The sequence below is a fragment of the Daktulosphaira vitifoliae genome, unplaced genomic scaffold, assembly GCF_025091365.1.
Source record: "Daktulosphaira vitifoliae isolate Bord-2020 unplaced genomic scaffold, ASM2509136v1 Scaffold_1, whole genome shotgun sequence".
Classification (NCBI taxonomy): Eukaryota; Metazoa; Arthropoda; class Insecta; order Hemiptera; family Phylloxeridae; genus Daktulosphaira; species Daktulosphaira vitifoliae.
This window is the reverse complement of record NW_026099572.1, coordinates 54207921-54225501: the sequence shown is the minus strand read 5'-3', so window position 1 is coordinate 54225501 and position 17581 is coordinate 54207921. Positions and strand designations below refer to the sequence as shown.

Here is a 17581-nt window from a genome sequence, read left to right as displayed (position 1 = left end):
AAGAAACGGTTATAAAACGTTTTTTCCAAATCTCTATTTTAGATTTATCACCAAAGAGATTCTTGAAAATTGAATATTTTCCTCCAAATTCGACAAACCATTTTGCTACAAAGAATTTCAATAATTTAAAAAAAAAAAAAAAAATAGCGTCGTCTATGTGATACTAGAGTATTAATTCTGACGATCAAAGGGAATGCTCACAGGACATTGTTCGCTCAACCGTATAAGCTTTAAAGAAATTCGAAATGTTTATATAAATTGCAACCGAAAAGCACGAAACGAATAGATGTTTAAGAATCTCCCACTTTTTTTGTCGGTAGCGAATTACAGGAATTGTATTAAAATATATTCTTGAGAGGATTAAGACAGTTATTTCAGTTGTTGTTGAAACATTTTGCACACTTTATTTTAATAACCGTCTCCGGAAATCCATTAAAATTTAGTCCCGTGATGTTTTTGAGTTATACCGAAGTTTTCAGTCTGATATTATCGAATACCATCGCCCATTGGATCTTCATGACAACAGTTTCTGCAAAAACGTTTACTCGATTATATAATTTCCAAGTTTATATCAGAAGATTTCTGATCGTATAAAATATATTTGGATAAATATGTCGACGAAGGCGAATATTGAGTGGCTTTTGAATGCCTAAATACTTTAAAATTTAACAAACTACTTATGTGGGAATCGATTTCCTGGGCTGCTTGTGGTGGTGTGACATAGTTGCCGAGACTGTTATTACCGTTTGAATTGATGTTTCAATTGCTGTCCGCAGCGTTAATGAACCGCATGGTTTGTGTTAATAAATCAATGGGAGTTCTCATTTATCACCGGTCGGACTTTTATTGCCGTTGGGTCTAATGACGAGGGAACTGATTTTTATTCATTCGATTTTCCCTAAACAAATTGTCATTTAAACTCGATTATTAATTGTGATTGGACGTCGCTCGAAAAATATAATAAATCCACTCAGATTTTTATTTATCTGATCATTTAGATTATATTCATTTATTTAGACTCGACGTACTAGTAATTTTTATGTTGATTGACGACAAATATTAATGGGTTTGCAGTAATGCCAAAAAATATGAATAAAGTAAAAGCTTTTTTTTTTTTCAAATATTTATATTGGAGTATTTATAAGAGTTTATTTGTTGTCAGTTGCATTCAAATATTCGTCGTATTATATTATTCGTCTTAATGTTTTTTTTAATCACTATATCCTGTGTATATAGTCCGCCGGACTATGAACACATTCATTGTACACACTTTTGATAGCAAAACCAAAAACAATTAGGTCATTGTATAAAAAGCCTAACAAAAACTGAAACGATCTCTTTTCTTATAAATGATTTTTTAGATTGTAAAACCACGACTACTTAATACTTGCGAAATTATGCTTTAGTGTAACTACGAATTTTGTGATTGTTTTTTTTCTTTGTAACTATAAGGGTGAAAAAAGCTCAAAATCCAAAGCTTACTACCAAATCCCTTTCAACATCAGCGCATCTTCAATCAAATCAGACAATAATAATGTATATATTATTGCATTATTATTTAAAAATAAATAGTACACTATTTATTTTTAACGGTTTATTTTAAGATAAAAGAATGGCAAATGACTAATTATGTTTACAAAATTTGCCAACTGTCATAAGTGATTAGTTACAATGCTTAAGCCATTTTGGTCTTACGTGTATAATATATGAAACACTTGGTGATTATTGTTTGACCACCTTATTATCACGTATCAAATGTAATTTTTATTTATACACTTTATAAATATAACAGAATGTTAGCTTCTCTTGCACGGCATATTAGCGTGACACAGTTTAAATTTGGACGATTATTTTTACACTCTCGTTGACCGTTTAAGCTTACAACAGTGACCGCAGATTATAAAAGTAATGAAATCCAAAAAACTTTCGTTGAAGAAACAGTCGCTCTCCTCTTGTTCCCACGACTAAGTCTAAATAATTATTATTTATTATGATCCTTCCCACTACACTGGTTATGGATTAAATATTCGTTTATGAATATTTTTTCGCCTTGCCTCTGTCGCCTTCGGATTTTTAATGATATCTCCGACATTAAATTTGCACACCCACGTTAAAAAGTATTCACTATTTTTGCATCTATATCATTTCTAGACTCATTATTCACTACCTCGATATCCACCGGAAAACACTTTCATCGACTGTCATAATAAAATACTTGTCAATGATGACAAAAAAATCTTCATTGCACCGTTTGAGGCACATGGATTATTAATATTAACTTATGACATTCAGATAAGGTTCATGGCCTGGACGATGTTCGTAAAAAACATTTTTACAAACTAAACAATTACGTCACAATTATTTACATTTTAACGGCCATGTAATAAAATATGTGTCCGTACAATCTCATCTAAATTTCTTTATCCATTGGACAAATAACATATTGAATATTTTTAACAATGTTTTCGATCGTTGTTTAGTTACTAGTCATTACTCGTAATGTGAGGCACGTATAGTTGTTTTGTTAAACGGCAGTGAAAATATTAATTTTTTAAATATCATCACATATATATAAGTGTTTATTTATGTTCAAGTGTACATTTTATAAGTGGAATTATCATGTTAGATTTAACAGATTTCGTGGTGAGTATAGTGGCTGAATGATACAATAATTAATCACAGTAAAATTAGTACTGGATAAATGTACAGATGTCATTGGAAATGTTTATAATTATTTGACATGAACATTGAAATAACAATTAGTTGAATTTCCATCTACACTCATATTTTAGTATCATATTTCAAAGTGTTACCAAAATTAAAAAAAAATCCTCTCGGTAACTCTTACTTGTTTGTTCACAATTATTCTGCTTTATTACCACGATAAATCTTGTGTTAAGTACTAATTGATTATATGATATCATTTCGGTAATGATTTTATACGACGAGATTTATGGTGTACGAAAAATATTTTTTCTACGTTTTGACACGTTATTATAGACTTAAATTTTCGTAGATATGTGTTCAGCGTAGTTATCGTTGTCCTCGAAAATCGAATTATACAGAGTCACGCATTGCTCATTAGACAATAGCTTTTTCCGACTCATACTGATATAGTGGATCATGACGACCAGAATCATCTCCATTAATTTTACTGAGTTGAAAATATTTTTTTCTATAATTGACGGAATTCAACATGTGATCTTTGGTATTCAAATGTGTGAATTACATTTCATACTTACTTAATGCAGAAAAATATATACCTTGTACTTTCCGATTAGCCCTTGTGCGTAATAATAGTACATTTTAATTTATTCCATTGCACTTTATTCGAAAGCATAAACTGAATTGGGATACTATTGCTTTTAAACACGGGTCACTTTGGATACATTACCTTAAATGGTCTTTGATAATACCCCACATTTAAATTGTACAGGACGTCTAATAGGTACTATATTAAAGGAACACAATGATTTTAATAAGTCGCTTAAAAAAGGCTAACTGCGGTAAAGGTGTACTTCAATATTTAAGCTTTTATATTATTCTGCCAAACTAAAATTCGAGGGACTAATTTAATTGCTGCCCTAGTTTATAAAATAATTTTACATGTTGATCCTTAAAAATAAATGCAAGCGTTAATAGGGAAATTAAAGGAAAAACTTTTTTTTTTTTTGTAATAATATTACATTATTATACAGTACTTGAATATTTTTTATTTAGTTGTACTAGCTACGCGTGCTAAGAAATCGTCACGGAAAATAATAAAAATTTTATCACAAACTAACTGGCTTTACTTCCTTCTCTATCATCATATTCATATAATTACTGATAGCTAGACATCCTACTCGCGAAACTCAACAAAACTGTTTATCGGATGAATAATTCATCCTGTAATTATAACAACGATTCATAGTGTTTTGTAATTATTTTTAATTATTCTAAAATAAAAATAAGCTATAATTCTTTATGTACGACAAGGTCTTATGAATTTATAACTTAATATTTTCACCAAATATATCCAGCGAAAATTAATGCTGCTCGTTACTATATACTATATATTCTTCTTCTCTACTACTATGAAAATTTTCGCTTCGTAAAATGCATTATTCATTTAGACTAAAACTTAGAATATGTCATTAATATATATATATATATATTTGTTTACAGGTGACTGCCGTCGATCCAACAAATACTTCTCCTCATTCTCCAGATGTTATCTACATTCGACTTAGAGGTAATGTAAATGTGATGTGTTATAATTATGGTTGTTAATATAATATTAAAATAGTATAATAGTATAAACAGTTTGTTTAGACGGATAATTATATTCATTATGCATAAATCGGTTCAAGACAATACCATGCTGCTGTAATATTGTACAATACAGTTTGCTCCTATGTCACTTATTCACATAGTTTATTTTTGAAGGTTATGTCTTATTATAAACAACTTTAATACTATAAGATAAAACACCAACGCGAAAACTATGTGAACAATATCTATGAATATCTTAAATTTAAAATAAGTAAATCAATTAAAATAATAAATGATAAAACTAAAAGACACCACATTTTTTTATTAATCTACAAGTTTAAATATCTAAAATGAACTTGGAGATTTTTATATTTTTTGATAACGTTATTTCGATAAAACATCAGTGACGTAAGTATTGGTTACTGGTAAAATGAAATCGGGTAGTATCATTTGGCAGTTTTCCCATTCAGTCGTGTTTTAAAGATATGACAACTCAAGACTGTTTTCTTGGATTTTATGGGTCCTTAACGCTCAATTGAATTCAAAACCTAATTGAAATATTATAGTCTTTTTGAATTACTCCTTTGTGAGCCGTGATGCTCTCTAGTTAACATTTAAACGACTAATTGTAATTGTAGATTTTGCAACATGAAAACTATCCGAGTAAATTTTACTTGTGAGAGAAAATAAAATTTTCCATACTTGGTTTTACTTAGGATAAACTATACCTAATACTTAACACTCATAGTTAATTTTGTGCATTGTGTTCGCTCACTGTTTTGGTACTTAATTAGTACAGCGTTGACGACAGCTACAATGATGATCATAATTTGTATGTATACGTTCTGCATATTTACTATAAACTGTAGCAACCTACAGTCGTTTGATATGTGTCAAGGCTTTTGTAGGTTATACCGGCATACACAAATAATATTAATGATAATAGTATAATACTACACTATACGTAGTCTATGTACCGTGTACTAGAGTAAACATTATCAGCTATTATATTAGACATACACACTGCTGATAAATCATACTACATAATTACTGTTGGTATTTTTCTAATCATGTAAGTATAATTTAAAAACAAATAATGATATTTGTTTATTAATAATACACGTATAACTAGATTTTGCATTTCATATTTAAGGTAACTCGGGTTGAAAATGCACACTTTTTTTATATCACATACATATTGTATGGTAGTCACAAAACGATCTCTGTATCTTAAACTAAACAAACTGTAGATAAATAAAAATTAAATATTAATATTAAGATTTCAACTTTCTTTAGTGAGTTATTAACTGAAATAAAATACAAAATAATAGTGTACTCTTATCCCATTGATGAAATAATGGTCCAGTTAGTATTGAGTAAGTTTTAACGAGCAAATAAATAATAATTTAACCATATTTTTTTCATAACAAAAGTTAAAAAAATAAATATATTGTTCAATCAATAAGATAGTACAATAAATATAAATATATTCTACCAAAATATTTCAAGTCTTTTAAAACCGTATTATAAACTTAAAATAGTATTCCCTAAGAGATATAATATAAAAGTATGAACATTTTTTATAATCTTTAGCTCAATGATTTTGTAACGACTAAAAATCATAAAAATGTTTATGATTTGATATTCATCAACTATTGATTTATAACTATAAAATTGAATTATTTATTTCAATATTGGACTTTTACCCTAGTTTAGACCTTAGTTATCCCAGTTACTCTATTATGTAAAGATTAAAGCCATTAAATGTAATAGATCTAAATCTTTCTTGTCGAATATTATATTTCAGTTTTTGTCTTAATACTTCAACTTAAATTTTTCATAATTGACAAAAATCGCATCATTATACAAAATAACACTATTAATGTTGTTAGTTACTTAATTTCTTATAAAATAATACGAATGTTTAGGAACATTTTCTGACTTTTTTAGGTTCATCCAGTATTCCTTATATGATTGCCAACTTTATTTTTTAAATAGCAACAAACATTTATAAATAACTTACATAAAATAAAATGATCTAAATAATAAAATAACTTGTTTATAACAACTTTTTATTCATTATTTCGGAAGTTATTATGATTTAAAAATATAGGTTGGAGGTGAGACATACGCATGGTTATTTTAATCATTAGATATTTTATCTCTGCAATTATTTTCCCACCTAAGTATAAAAATGTTAATATCTTCCTTACAACTGTACCATAAGTCATTAACGATCAGTCTTTTTTTTTTATATATATAAACTACTTAATTATGAATGTTGCATTATAAAAATATAAGGTTTGAATCGGTATAAGGAATAAGGGATAGACCAAAAAATATTTAATGATTGATAAATTGAAATGGATAGTAAGAAGTTTTATAGAACTAAAAAAATGTTACAATATTGATATTAAATTAGAAGAAATCAAGTGGCTAACATTAAATGAAAATCCTTGAATAATACATTTATATAAAAAGTTTAAAGATCATAATATATTTTTTAATTAGACTTGAAAATTCCAATAAAAGTTCTATTGGTACTATCAAAAATACTCAGACTGGGTTTTTTCTTATGTTTACAAATATTTATGGAAATTTCATCGTATATTTTTTGGTTTTGTTAAACTATTTAAAATAAACGAACATATTTCAAGTATGTTACTCTAAAAAAGAAAACTAAATCATTACTCAAAAGTAAATATGTCAAAAAGCTGCATACAAACTTTTAACAAAATGAAATTCGAAAGATTTGTCAAAAGCTTCAAAATTGAATTTATTTTCTCTTGTTCTCATCTATATGACATTTTTAGATGTTTCTAAATTTGTAGACCTTATTCAAAATGATGTAAAATGACAAGATTTATTACACTTGTCATATGTAAATGAATAATATATAATATTAATACACACATTATATTTTAAGAAACTATATTTAAATTGTATGAGCTAAGTTAATAAATTGTAGAAAAATAATATACAACAAAATGAAAAATTGTTTTACTTACATTTTAAAAGTAACACTTAGTAAGTGTTACTTTTAACGTTCATTAAAAAAACTCATAAATTATCTAAGAAATTGCTTGTCTTACAATTTTCTTTAAAGTCAATTCTCTTCATCCACTATTCTGTTAAGTACTGCAAAGTCGTATTTCATTCTATTGATATTTTGTTATTATGTTCTTTTTGTGTTTTCATATTTTTACTTAAGATATTATAATTTTTTATATGTTCTTATTGAATCTAAAAACACAAATTTAAAAAAATTCTATATAAAATTTGATTACATTTTTTTTTATATTTTATATATATATATATATATATATATATATTTTTGTAATTTCATATTTTTTTTTTTATTTATTAACATAATATTTATCATCATCAACTATTTGGTATCGGCTGTGCCTTAGACGGAATTTTATACCGGTTGTCACCTGACGTAACTTTAAACCAGTATGGTAGCGAAATGTGTGTCACTGTTAAAGTTCTTACATGGTCACCCATCTGAAAACCAACAGAAAACAGTACAACAGAACATCAGGGCTAAAACGGAGGCTGAATGATCCCCTAATTCGCACCACATCTTATTTATTAAGACAATATTAAATGTAAAAAATGCACAATTCATTTTTTACTTACCTCACTTATTTTAATACATTTTATATATTTTGTTTTATGTTTTAAAAATCTTGAAATAAACAAAAGTTTTTTTTTAATAAAATTGGATTTAGAATTTTTTTTTTAAATAAGACGGTGACTTCTCACAAGATAACAGATTAATGTGTTAAGCGTTAAAAATTTACATATTTTCAAGCACGTGATTATATCTGTTGAACGATGTTACTATTTACCTTCTTATTATTTCGATCAAAGCAGTTCAATTTAGCAATTAAATATAATCCTCTTTTACAGTAAAATTAATTCACACTTTCATGATAAACTATTATTATTATTATTGTATTTAATTTTTTCAATTAATTCTTTATAGTCCCATCATTTCGGTTTTACTGTGTAAATGATGAAATGAGGTAGGATATAAAGTAAACTAATAATAAAAATGAATAAAAACAGACTGTTATAGATACATTATACGTATTTTCTGTGTTTGAAAAATCATACAAAAAAATGCTTGATTAATTAATTATTCGTAGTATCTTCGTTGGCTTTAATTATTTTTATCATCGTTTGACGGGACATGCATACAATATTCTATACCCACGTTTTTTATTTTATTTACGTTATATCTCTTTGCTTTCTTATGCAAACCGTAATTATGGATTCCAATTCTATGTTACAATTAGCATACCCGCTGGTAACGCGTGGGTTTAACAATTATACATGACACCTATCCATGTCAATGTTTCCCTTTTGTATCACTGATTTGTTTATAAAATTGTATAATCATTAATTATGTTTGTTAATTGCACATCAAAATGTTGTTCTCGGTTGTGATGAGTGTTTTTAAGTAGGACAAAGGTTTCATATAACAACCACAAATTTAATTGAACAGATAATATACCTGAATATAAACTCTAAAAAGTTTGATTTTCGATTTTGATATTCTTAAGGTATGCCATGTATTTATCTTTGAAGTAAATATAAATACTGAAAAATGTATTACTAGTTTCTTATATATATATATAAAAGCTTCAACTTTCTTGTTAGTTAAAAGCATGGCTTTAATATTAGCCATCTTGTTTACTCGTTTATATACATAAGACTTTTCTACTTGACAGTGTTAAATATACCTAGAGGATATGTTTTTTACAGCTCGTAAAATATTTTCTTTTATCGTTTATCATTTACTCATTCCTTACTTCCAATTTAATTATATTACTTTTACATCCTATTTTAAATTATAGACTATCTTTATTTTTTATTTTAAACATAAATAAATTGTTTAATTAAATTTTTTAATTTTTAAACCTTATATTATATATTACATCAAGCGTTTCCTTTAATGTCGGCTGCCATTGCTTAGGTCTTTGAGTAAATCTTGTCAGTTCAACCGGGTTATTATATTATATTACTTTCATGCAAAATGTCTGTTTTTGAAAAAAAAATCCTTATAGTGATCGGTATTTTTGTACTCAAAAAAGAAAAGATTAGTTTGTGCAAGAAAATGTTGATTATTTAGGCGAATCTACTTCATACGATTTTTTAAAAGAATTAGTTCGCGTGCCGTAGCAAAATAAATATATGTGTTATTCCTACGTGATGTAGAAATTTAAAATATATACTAAAAATATTGCACATAATTATTTTTATTTAATGCATCAGTAATCATTATGACATATGATATTTTTTATTGAGTAAAATTAATTACATATAATAGAATTTTACAATTAAATATTTAATAATAATATATGATATTTACATGGTTTGTTTCTAAAACCTAAACATTTTACTAAATCTAAATATTCAACTTTTTTAAAATATACTCTTATAGTTTTCAGTTACCCTGACTTATATGTTCATAATACGAATACGTGATAACACTTCTTTAAATCTCGATAGGTCATGCTATTGTTAAAATGTATTTTAATGAAACTCCTTAAAAACATCCTAAAATATGTCATACACTACTCAATATTGTAATTATTAAACAATAATCAGGTTTCTTTTTTCTTATTTTAATCATTTAATTTCTTAACTACACACCTTTTAAACGCCGTGTAGGTATTAACATATCTAATTTTAATAATTGTATAGAAACTAACATGTTTCTTTTTATACAATGTGTAAAAACTAACTTTTGTACTTGATTATCTCGAGTAAGAACTTACGTATTCCCTATTATTCGGTCTACTTTTATTTTAAATTATTTCACCTGATGAAATCCGATCTATTCTGTCTGTTAAATATTCAAAATTTAGTTTGTGGTGCCTACACGTGCCTAAAAAATATTTATTAAACATAAGTAAAAAACAAATAAATTTATAATATTTTAGGTTAGGTCTTTCGAAGACCTCTGAAATCATGGGTTTGTTTCATGTATTATTTTAATGACGGTGGAAACATGCAAAACACTGGACGTTATCGATTGTGGTTGACGTCGCCTACACCCCTTTGCACTACATTACGGATCGTTATGTATGTGTTGATTTTTGTGGTATACACTCATTGGGCCTATAAGAATTCAGGTCACATCAAACTAACGATCGAAATACTATCAGCTCATTTGTAAAAGTGTAATTAGAGGAGATTATGATAATAATGCTTACCAGTCATCGCGGACTTATTAATTATTATGAGGTGCAAGATAATCAATATTTGGGTGGGTTTAATCAACTACCACAGTTTTTGTTAAGAGTCTATTCTGTTGTAAATATTTCTTAAATAAATCTTGTTGTATATAACTTACTTTTGTTGAAATACAATTTAGATAAATACTCGTGGTGAATATATTACACAAATAAGAAATCAGCAGTGACTGACAGATGTGTGCCCAGAATGATGTATTTTACCAATACTTTAAGTGTCAGTAACACCTGATCAATGTTGAATGTAGATAACGAAAATAAAATCTAGCTAAGATAAAAATAATTACGTAAAATATTATTTAGGTTTAGATAAAAATACCTTTTTTTAATTTTCATCTGGATAAAACATGATTTTTATCTAGTTAATTTGATAGATTTATAATAAAAAATAATTTAAAATGTAATTTAAAAAAATTTATTTTAATTGTTGAAGATCATAAAAGGGTATTTTGATTATCTAAGTACCTTTATATTATTATATTTATTGATTCATATTTAAATGGCTAAAAATAATAAAAACTGATTAATTTTATAATCAAAAAAAATGTTTGATACATAATTGCTTTTGTATAAACTTCATATTCAGCTTTATATTCCATATAAAAGCATAAATAAATTAAACTAATTTAAAATATTATTAATAAACTAAAAGTTATAAATTAGAATGATAATATTTTAAATAACAGCATAATTCAGAGATTAATAAAATTAAAGTTGATTAAATATCCTTTATTATAAGGCAATAAACTTTGCACTTTCTGGGAAGTCAATAGCACCCCCAAGCAGATTTCGCCATTCTTTTACTCATCAGTAGGCGAATATAAAATATTCTTTTACTATTGACAGAAAAATATCCAGTTATGATAACAAAGTATACGTAAGTATCAAAAATGTAAAAATTCAATTTAAACCAGTTGTAAGTTACTTAGTAATAGAATAAATTGGAAGAGTAAGCGGAGCGTTCGTACTCGTCTAGTTGTATTGCATATATATATCAGTTATCATGAACCATATTATTACTCACAAAGTAAACAGAACACTTAAGTTTATCACGCTGAAATAGACGAACGGTGATCAGATAAAAAAATATAATAACAAAGTTGTGTGTACATTTTTTTTTTCACCATATTGTCAAAATAAAAATAGAGGTTTTCATTATAAAAATGTTATGGGTGTCTTATCCTTAACGAATCTCTCTCTATATATATATTTATATAATATTCTGTTTTTTTTATATTATTTATATATACCTTCTCAGTACTTGTTCGGTCGGCCGTAGATACAATGATTATCGACCTACAGTTCTTTAATCATTTGCACAGTAGACCAGTCCGTCTTTGACTTTGAGTGGATACATTGTCTTCGATGTAGAATATATAATTTACATTAATCATAGTAATATGTTTTGGTTTCAACAATTAGATATGCGGAACAAATATGTCAGTAACTCACTCTTTTCACGTTTCAGATCAAAACTTAAATTTACTCTGTGATTACACTATATTTTTATGCATTTTCTGAGTAGTTTAAAACCAACCCTAATCAAGTTTCCAATATTTTAATGAAAGGAAAATCTAAATTCAAATACTTCATCTCAAAATTATTATTTTTTTAATTGCTACTCTATAAGTAGCTCATAACTAACATTTATAGTTGAAATAATACAGTCATAAGAACAAAATTAATTTAGTGTATTATTCTTGTTTATTTATAAATAGATAAAAATAAAGTTTGTGACGTTATTTGGAGCTGAGTAAGAAAAAGTTTTTTGGTCTTAGAAACTTCAGGACCTTCTAATTCAAATACAATTTTTATTGTCTACATGTAAACTCTTACAAAAACGACCTTTCTATCTCACTATTACGTTGAAGGAAAACAAAATTGCATTGTATTATCTCCTAAACATATTATTATTATTATAGGTATGATGTCATTAGGTAAAACATAATCATATGGAGCAGCTGACTCACTATACGGGAAATTACAATACTTATTTTGCAAAAAAATATCATACAAAACTAATATATTTCTTAGTTTTAAATTTTAACTGTTATTTTGTGGGATTTCATTTTTTAGTGTGGCTCTAAATATTGATATAAATTACTATATTTTTACTTAAATTTAATTTAATTTTATAACCAATTATTATGCAACTATTAATTTAATATAATGGTGTTTATATTTAATAAGTATTATATTTTTATTGTTTGTAAAAAGCTGTTTACACTAACTTTTCTAGTAGTTTACATTACTTTTAATTTTATAATCATTTTAGCTTCGATAGGAAGCTGAGAAGGTATTCAGTTTAGTATGTTGCGTTTTTTTTTTTTTTTGTGTCTGTTACCACTTTTTCACAGTTCTCTCCGAACCGATTTCTTTCAACAATACGTCAAAAAATAACAAATTGTATCTAGTCGAAGACATAACACTCAAAAATTGAAAAAATTTCCCTCGTTCCCCGTAAATGGGGGAAACCTCCAAAAAATTACATATTTAAAAATCGCTAATTTTCAACATTTTTTCAATTTTTTTACTTGAAACTGTCATAACTTTTTTAAAAATGATCAAATAAATATAGTTTTTTTATATATAGATACATGAGGTATTTACCTATCATTTTCTATATTTTTTATATAAATTTGACTATTTTCTTGCACACAGGGGGGGATTCAAAATGTCAACTTTTTCACAAAAAATTAACTATTTCAATTTAACTTTTGAAAATTTTCCGGGAATACTGACACTTTTATATATACCTTAAATTAAAGCTGTTGTAATATATTTCATTATGGAAAGAAAAATTTCGGACTTTTTTATCTTCATGGATCTTGTATGCTATTTTTGTGCTAAAATTCTCGATTTTATATTTTACATTTTAAACTTTATTTCTCTATAACTTTTTGAAAAATATATAGATCAATACAACTTTTTTATGAGAAATAATATTTACATATTTCTTTCATTCGACATACTTTTTTTTAAAAGTCTTTTTAAGTTTTATTAAGGGAAACTTAATACAAGGGGGTTTAAAACTTAAAAATGCATATAAAAAAAAGAATTTTTTTAACTTAATTTTTGAAAGTGTTTCGGAAATATTGACACTTTTATATATATCTTAAATTAAAGCTTATGTAATGTACTTTTATGGAAAAAAAAAATTCGGACTTTATTTTGTTTTCATGGTGAAATTAAACATCAATGTAATAAAAAAAATACAATTTTTGTAAAAAAAATTTTTTTTTCTTTTAACTTTATAATTCTATACTTGTTAAAAAATTTACGGATCATTAAAATTTTTTTAAGACAAGTACTATTTATATTCTTCTTTTATGCAACATACTTTTTTTTTTTTTTTTTGATCGGACTATTTTCCTTTTTATATTTATATATTAAAAATGTATACAGGGTGATTTTTTTATCATAACCCACTCAAATACTTACAGAATAATAATAATTAAAAATTTTTTTTTTATTATTATCTTTAGTTATACATTATTCTTGAATTATTAACTATGTAATACTTTTTAAGTTCATCCCCTATGCCTGGTAAGGGTGTCAACTTTGTTTTTTTAAATGGTAACACATATTTTTAATTTAATAAAATGTTTGAGTTTTTAATTCAATAGTAAATGGCATTTGAATTTTTAATGAAACTTAATTTGTTTATTAGATATAAACATTTAAAGTTTCAAATTTTTGAGTTAATATATAGGTATAATACACAAGGGATTACAAATACAGGTAGCTAATTGATTTTTTATGATATTGCTATCACAGTCACGGATTGTTTATTATCAATTATGACTATCAATAGATATACTTTTTGTATTGTCAGTTAGTGTATTTATAAACTCACAACAATGTACCTTACTATCATTGATAATAACAATGCTGTGTACCTGCTAATATCGATGTCATAAAAAATCAATTAGCTACCTGTATTTGTAATCCCTTGTGTATTATACCTATATATTAACTCAAAAATTTGAAACTTTAAATGTTTATATCTAATAAACAAATTAAGTTTCATTAAAAATTCAAATGCCATTTACTATTGAATTAAAAACTCAAACATTTTATTAAATTAAAAATATGTGTTACCATTTAAAAAAACAAAGTTGACACCCTTACCAGGCATAAGGGATGAACTTAAAAAGTATTACATAGTTAATAATTCAAGAATAATGTATAACTAAAGATAATAATAAAAAAAAAATTTTTAATTATTATTATTCTGTAAGTATTTGAGTGGGTTATGATAAAAAAATCATCTTGTATATATATATTTATATATTACATTTATAAATCATAAAACTTGTAATCAGAATATAAATAAGGAAATAGGAGATCATGTAGCTTTTGGAATAATCCACCATTTTTTTAAAAATTAAACACTATCTACAGATTTGCATCGCAGCGTTTTTCATGATAGTGATTTTAATCACTGTCTGTTATCTATACTGGACTAACTAAGCCACGTACCTACCGTGCCGCGACCACACTGTGTTGGGTTTTTATAAAGTTTTTATTCAATAATCAATTTATGAAACTGAAACTTATTAGCAAACAAAGCGTTAAGCGTAAGAAAAAATCAAAGTAAAATTAATACTTTGCTTTGTATTAAAACTAAAATTACGCTATTTAAAAAAAAAAAAATTAGTTACAGATTTTAGACATACGTAATTTTTCAAATCTTTTAAAAATGTTAGATCCCTAAAAACCTAAATATGTTGAGGCCTCGGTGCAATTATCCTCATAAACTCCACGAGACTCCATCATGAAACCTCAACCTTATCATTTGTTTTGACTTTTAGTTCTTGCTGTCAAAAATAGCCTATAATATTCAAAAAATATTCTGACATATTAAACCCAGCAAGCGATCGATTGCCGCAAAGACCGTAAATTAAAATTTCTACTCTCGAAAATAGCATAGAAACATCTCTATATTGTTTGATTGTATATGGAACAAAGGTCAACTAATATAATTTAAATTGCTTATATGATAAAAATTAAAATGTGAAATATTTTATTTATCTAGATAGATTCATCTAACAAAAAATTAAATACTCGTGTCCTTAATTATCTAAATAATATACAAGTATTTTTTATCTAGTTGTCGTATCTTACAAATTTATCTTGATTCCATTCAACATTTCTCTAGACAGACTATCGTCATATTTGTAAGGACAATTTTTTATAGCATTAATTAAATTACACACTTAGTTTAATTTGCTTTGTGTAAGGAATTACTATTGTTCAAAATCTTATTTAATCAAAGTTCTCCAGAAATTGTTGTTAAAATAAAATAATTCAAAATTGATAATGGTCAAAATAATATATTTGGGTTTGCGTTTTTAAATTAATTATTTATTGGTAAAAATGATTCACTTTTTATTCATATTTTTCCAATACGTGTCATGAACTGTTCATACATTTTTACGTAGATGATGCTTTGAATTGAAAAATTCCTTTTAGTAAATATCTTCAACAGCTCAATCCCGTTTAAGCTTTTCCGTCTTTATCTTTGTAGGTACGTCGTTATTTAATATTTCTCGACAGTTCAATTATTTTGAACGCATTTCTGACAAATCTTATCCTGTTCATTGTAAAACACTCAACAAATAAAAATCAATTCAATTCAAATTTAAATTATATTGAAATGTATACACCTCGGCTTTTATGCCTTCACTCTCGAATATACAAGTATTAAGTGTTACTGATTTTTACATTTGTCTAGTTATGTTTATGAATGTGTTAAAGCTTTCACAGATTGTTATATCATTTAGAATATTACAGATATATCCATGTGATACAGTTTAATGCTGACGTTTTAAATTCATTTTCGGAGCCATAGTTACAGGCCTGACTTTGTAACTATACTGTTGAAGATGAACTCTGCAAGGAGTTAGAAACGTCAGCATAAAACTGATGACATTGTTATATCTATAAATATTTTAAATAATAGATTACCTCTATGTATAAATAATTTTAAATTAACCTAAAAATTGTAATAGCTCTAAAAATAAAACAAATTTATACTTAAAACAGTGGTGACATGGTATAGATGGATCAAGTATAATGATATCTGACAGTGATTAAAATCACTATCAAAAAAAAAACGCTTCGATGCAAATCTTTAGATAGTGTTTAATTTTATAAAATTGGTGGATTATTCCAAAAGCTACATGATCTGCTAATTCATTATTAATATCCTAATTAAGATAAAGTATGTCGAATGAAAAAAGGATTATTAAAAAATATTATTTCTCATAAAAAAATAATGTTGATCCATACACTTTTCAATATGTCATAGCATTATAAAGTTAAAAATGTAAAAAATAAAATCGAGAATTTTTACACAATAATAGCATTTGGTAGCCATTTTCACCGTGAAGATAAAATAAAGTCCGAAATTTTTTTTTCGCATAATAAAGTAAATTACATTAGCTTTAATTTAAGATATATATAAAAGTGTCAGACTTTCCGGAACACTTTCAAAATTTAAGTTGAAAAAGTTCTACTTTCTACATGAATTTTTTAGATTTGAACCCCCTCTTATATAGGGAAATGGTCCAATTTAAAAAAACAGTATGTCAAATGAAAGATGTATATAAATATTGATTATATATATAATATAGATAATATATAATATCTCATGAAAAAAGTGAAAATCTTTCAAAAAGTTATAGCATAATAAAGTTAAAAATGTAAAATACAAAATCGAAAATTTTCACACAAAAATAGCATTCGGTAGCCATTTTCACCATGAAGATAAAATAAAGTCCGAAATTTTTTTTTTTGACGATAAAGTATATTACATTAGCTTTAATTTAAGATATATATAAAAGTGTCAGACCTTCCGGAATATTTTTAAAAGTTAAGTTGAAAAAGTTCATTTTTTGTGAAAAAGTTGTCATTTTAAATCCCCCCTTGTGGGCAGGTTAAGGATTAAATTTATGAAAAAAATATACCAAATGAAAGGTAATGATATTATGCATCTATATAAAAAAGAATTATATTGATATGTTTATTTTTGAAAAAGTTATGGCACTTTTAAGTAA

General features: G+C 25.7%; 2 protein-coding genes across 8 annotated transcripts in view; one reads left to right on the top strand and one right to left on the bottom strand.

Annotated features, from left to right (window-relative positions):
* The window catches only part of LOC126894920 (uncharacterized), a 383474-nt gene that overhangs the window by 324241 nt on the left and 41652 nt on the right, over positions 1–17581 (bottom strand). The window lies entirely within an intron of this gene.
* Positions 1–17581, top strand: part of LOC126894902 (high affinity cAMP-specific 3',5'-cyclic phosphodiesterase 7A-like) — a 78291-nt gene that overhangs the window by 43612 nt on the left and 17098 nt on the right. For 6 of the 7 annotated variants that reach the window (XM_050666236.1, XM_050666237.1, XM_050666240.1 and 3 more), the window contains exon 2: positions 4168–4234. In XM_050666236.1, the coding sequence (XP_050522193.1) occupies positions 4168–4234 (67 nt within the window). Of the gene's footprint in view, positions 1–2604; positions 2644–4167; positions 4235–17581 lie in introns of those variants that run through there. The other variant, XM_050666239.1, reaches the window with a different exon arrangement.